The sequence below is a fragment of the Nicotiana sylvestris genome, chromosome 2 (genome assembly GCF_000393655.2).
Source record: "Nicotiana sylvestris chromosome 2, ASM39365v2, whole genome shotgun sequence".
Taxonomy (NCBI): Eukaryota; Viridiplantae; Streptophyta; class Magnoliopsida; order Solanales; family Solanaceae; genus Nicotiana; species Nicotiana sylvestris.
The window spans coordinates 89,712,492-89,717,526 of record NC_091058.1 but is presented as its reverse complement, the minus strand read 5'-3'; the positions used below and the strand labels follow the sequence as shown (position 1 = coordinate 89,717,526).

General features: G+C 36.9%; 1 protein-coding gene across 1 annotated transcript; it reads right to left on the bottom strand.

The window, feature by feature from the left end:
- Nucleotides 1-886: 886 nt before the first annotated feature.
- Nucleotides 887-4,620, bottom strand: LOC104240440 (uncharacterized). Its single transcript, XM_009795284.2, has 3 exons — nt 4,466-4,620; nt 2,286-2,433; nt 887-1,273 (listed from the first exon to the last, which is right to left on the bottom strand). Exons 1-3 carry the CDS (start codon nt 4,518-4,520, stop codon nt 1,201-1,203), a joined length of 276 nt encoding a protein of 91 aa, XP_009793586.1. The 5' UTR covers nt 4,521-4,620; the 3' UTR covers nt 887-1,200.
- Nucleotides 4,621-5,035: the final 415 nt, after the last annotated feature.

The window sequence follows — 5,035 nt, the reverse complement described above, 5'->3', positions numbered from 1 at the left end:
CCAGAAATGACTTAGCGTAATACGAAGCCCACTTATTCCTTTTCAAGCAAAGAAAAAAAAAATCAAAGATTCTTCTTATTCATAAACACCAGAACAACCTATGCTGGTACTCACTACCATTCTAATTCCAGTACAACATGACTGAGCAGAAACCACTCTAAGGCATCATTTGTTTGCACTTAATGTAGGTCTGAATCTTAATCATTAAGATCCCAGACATTAAGTACGTTTGTTTTTAAAGTCTGAATCTTAATTATTCAGATCTTAATCATTAAGTGTGTCTGTTTTTTTTACTTCACAACCACTTAATGGGTCTAAATAGGTCTGTATGATTAAGATCTATAACAGAGACTTAATTTCATTAAGATGCTATCACGTATTCATTATTAACTGCCGCCTACCATTATCAACTACCACCATGCTGCCACCACCACCACCATACCCAACCGCCGCCGCCGCCGCCACCACCCGCCACCGCCACCACCATGCCACCATCATCCTCAATCATAGCCTCCATGATCGACCATCACCACCTACTATCCCCACCACTCCGACCACCATCATTCTCACCCACAATCAACACTCATCCGCATCAACTACCACAACTGATCACCCCATCACCATCAACAACCACAGCCCGCACTGCCCATCATTTTAACCTTCCACAACCGACATTATTAACTATCACCACCCACCACCACCATCCTCAATCATAATCGCCACCACTACCAATCACTACTAGCTACTAGCATGAACCACCATCATCAACCAAAACTACCACCAACAACCGCCTCTAGTCAGCATTCACCCGTTAGTCATCACCACCAACAACTATCATATCTTTAAAACTACATACTTTATTGATAGAATATTAGATTAGTTAGTATTTCATTTGAATTTTATGTTTATTAATTTTCAAGTAAAAATAAATGTTATACATTCAGATGTTAAAAATCAAACCGTCTTAATTATTTCTATTCAGATCTTAATACACATCTTAATATATTCAGATGTGTATTCAGATTCAAATACGTTAATCTTAATACACATCTTGATATTCAGATGTGTATTCAGATTCAGACGTCTTAATCTTAAAAAAACAAATGAGGCCCAATTCCAGTATAACACGACCAAGCAGAAAGTACAATGACAATGTTTTGAGCTACAAACTGTAAGTACCAAGAAAGTGAAACTCAAGCTCTAGGTGGTTCCTTTCCGGTCTTGTTGAAGCATGTATTCTTTCTTCATTTCTTCCAAAACAGAGTCATTTGTACTGCATGAACAAGAAACAAGGAAAAAGAAATAGAACATCAGAGTGCATCGCGAAATTTAAGCGCTGAAATATTACAATAACATGTTGACCGCCCAGAGGATTTAGTTTAGTCGCAGAGATAAAGGGGTACAGTTCTCAACAACATACTCCGTATTATCCCACACCGTGGGATCTGAGGAGGATAGTGTGTACCCTACCTTGTGAGGATAGAAAGGGGTACAGTCCTCGGAAATCATTTATCCTGCCTCTGGTTTGTTCATTGAGTTGCTGAGGATTAGATGATGGTCTCTAATGCACCTACATTTGGTTCGAAATTGCCTATAAACTTGAAATTCCCCTTTGAATTACGGGTAAAAGAAATAATTTTACCCCTATTACATGTTCTGCTCCCCCCCCCCCACAACCCACCCAATACCCATGGTTAACTTCTTTTTCCTTTCGGGTTTTTTCTGCTTTGGGTTGCAAGTCTAGTTCAAACCTGAGGACATAAGTGTCAAATATAACTTAATTCTACCCACTCCGTACTTTCAAATGTCAAACATATTCAAAATATCAATTTACTTGCTTAGTCACAGCTTATCTCAAAGGGATGCCATGGACTAAGCTTGAGTGCATCTTAAGTTTTTATTTTTATTTTTTATTAAGTAATAAGCCTCTTATGGTTTATCTTAAGTTTTAACACACCTGTCATGAACAATGCTTCTAAAATAAGCATTCTAAGTTTTCAGAAGATCACATCCATAATGAGCAAAGTTGATTGTTTGAAGATTTGTTAGCTCGAACTTGCAGTATTCATATTTGGATACATAACTATTTGAACCTTGCAGTTAAGCTCAGTTTCTCTAGAGGACTTATTCAAAGAAAATCTCTCATCAGATCGTGGGAAAATTGCAGGCAAGCTAATGGAAGAAAGAGATGTCATGATTACCAAAATGAGAGCAAATAGTTGCTGAACATATTTAGATGTAACTAAAGATGAAAGAACAAGTTGAATCAAAGATGAGGAACATACTACTGATGGAGGCACCCATTTAATTCTTTAGCTTGTTTGCGGCACTGCCAAACAACAGATAATGTTCTTCCTGAGGCACATTCAGCATACTTTGCAGTGTAGTGATTGCATTGTTGAAGTGCTTTCTGCTTCATTTTACTGCGCAAAGCTGAATTATTGATGCATAAAACATTCAAGTTAAGGAATATGACTGAAACATAAATTTATTTTTTCATAACAGTAGCTGAAAAACAGCGGACCGCAATACATAAGGGAACTGTCATTTAAGGCATAAATATAAGTCATATTTGTCGGATAAAAACAGGCACACAAATGTCAAACAAACATGGTCCTGACTATGTAACAGGGAGCTTTCGTGAAAGCATGAATGGCATACTTTTATCCAACTCTGTGGGACCAAATAATGTGGCAAGACATAAGTTGGAAAAGTGAACTAAAAGCTTTGTTCTTTTGAGCGTCCAGATCCAAGCAAGGACAACTGCTTGCATCACATGTCAAGACACCAAAAACCAAAAGCAACCAGATATTCTTGGCACATCTCAATCTAAAACAAAATTGGGCGCTAACATGGACAATGATGATTCAAATAGCTAACCCGGCTTGCTAGTAGTTGTTGTTTTATTTCTCTGCTTTTGGATGACCAGAAAGAATGAATTGGACTCTAAACCAATAACAACCCTATCAAAACGAAAACTTCCTCAACGTTTAGAGGAAACAATTACAGAGAGAAACAAAATAAGCACTTAATGTGGAGGGTTGAAGATGATATAGAGTGTTCTTGATGAACATCAATAAGGGACAACACAAGAATACCTAAAATAGTTTCACAACCAACAAATTAAATTTTAAAGGCTTGAAAGTGGAAAATCATCTTTCTTCTTCATTCAGTAAATGGCGCATACAAATTTGATAATGTCCCTATCCAATAACAAGACTGTCTCTATTATCTAAGCAAATTTCTTGAACTTTGCTCCCATGGATTTTAAGCTAATGAGGTTTAGTTACGTGGAGTCTTGCTTAACAAATCTGCCTTCAATTTGTCAGAACGAGCCAGTTTGCACCTTATACTAAACAAATTACCAAATCAAACATATTTTTGTGTAAGCCCGCTGCATTTCTTACCGACACTCTATTTCTATAATATGTCGTCCTAAGACCCCTCAAACTACCCTAATCACGTTATATTAATAATGGCAATGGACAAGCAGCATGCTGACTGCTTAGCAGGTCTGGCTTGCCCTGCAATAATCCTTTTCCAGCACTACCTTGCATCCCTGGCAAACACTCTGTCCTGCGCAGTAGTAACCCTGCACTCTCCCTGCAATTTTTGTAATCTTTACAATATTCTGGTTATGGTCTTTCCTTCACCTCCTCCTTGCAGTCACAACGTAAAGTTTATGTATTATACTATGATGCCTTAATCCTGACGTCATAGCCAGCCACTCACATTCCCTTACAAAAGCACGCGAGAATCTATATCTAAACTGAAGAAATGTACCTAGTCAGGTAAGAAGAAAAAAAAGAGTGAAGCAATTGTAGACAAGGTGTACGGCTGTGGCAGACGAGGTGTCGAAGCAGAATCCATTTTTTCCTCGTCGCCTCTCTCTCTCTTCCTGATTCTCACCCACCACCTCCTTATTGAATCTCTAGAGGTGATTTTACCCTAATTCCACACAACCTTACAACCTCTTATAAATTCTTTAACTGGAAAAACTACAATGGAGGAGGAGATTTATGTCCTTGATAAGCAATATAAAACATACTGAAACAAATAAAACTCTAAGAAGAACTGCGGACATATAGTGCCATATATCAGCAAGTAGTCCTTCTGCCTCATACCATTGAGATGCCAAAAAAAATTATTCTAACAGAACTTAGGTCTACAACTCCAGCTTTCCAAATGGTTTGTTAGAAAATTAAACTGATGTGGAAAATGAATTGTGGAATATGGAGGTGATTAAACAATGTTTTTTTGCCATTTGAAGCTCACATTTGAGACTCGGCTTGAACTGCATAAAATATGAGCAATTTTTACAATATATACATTTGTACAAAATTGGCATTCATTTCCACAAAGTAGTAATGGGTGCGGTTGTATTCTACGCCTACTTGATGTTTCACAAATGACAATATATATGATTAATGTACATGACTGGTTAGGGGTTTAAGATCAAATTTACCTTCTTCAACCTTCTTCTTGACGTGATTTTCTCGGGCTTCCTGCACGTATCCCATTGCGATATTCCTGTAGAGGATTAACCCAAAGCAATTCTTGCCTGCGGCTCCGTCCGATAATCGGCTTTCGGACTTCTCAACTCTCTGAAACGGAGAGAGTACCCTTCATTATAAGTTTGACCCTTAATTATAGTTTGACCCCTTCAACTTTTTGGAATGACTTGATAACACCTCTAAAAGTTGTAAATAGCACATGAGAGACCAATTTGTAATTTCAAGTTTCGGTTTTTCCTTTTATTTGGTGATTCAAATCCTAACAAAAATAAAGATGAGTTTGTCTAAAGAAAAAATGATGCATCCATAACATTAAATTTAATGTAAAAGACAATTAAAATGAGTTTGAGTTCAATACTATTATAGTTTTTCATATAAAAAAGTATATTTTTTTTGTAACTAAATATTTTATTCATCACCAATAAACTTTACAAAACTGTAGTAACCGAGTAATTGTTCCACTACTACAACTTTTCTAGAATCTAAATGTATGAACTATTTTCCTAATTTTTTGTTGGAGC

Excerpts from the sequence above, each read along its gene's own strand:
- LOC104240440 (XM_009795284.2), bottom strand. The coding sequence starts at position 4,520 with ATGGGATACGTGCAGGAAGCCCGAGAAAATCACGTCAAGAAGAAGGTT. Across the intron at positions 2,434-4,465 it reads CAAGAAGAAGGTTGAAGAAG|CTTTGCGCAGTAAAATGAAG; the intron begins GTAAATTTGATC and ends TCAATAATTCAG. Across the intron at positions 1,274-2,285 it reads AATGGGTGCCTCCATCAGTA|TACAAATGACTCTGTTTTGG; the intron begins GTATGTTCCTCA and ends TTGTTCATGCAG.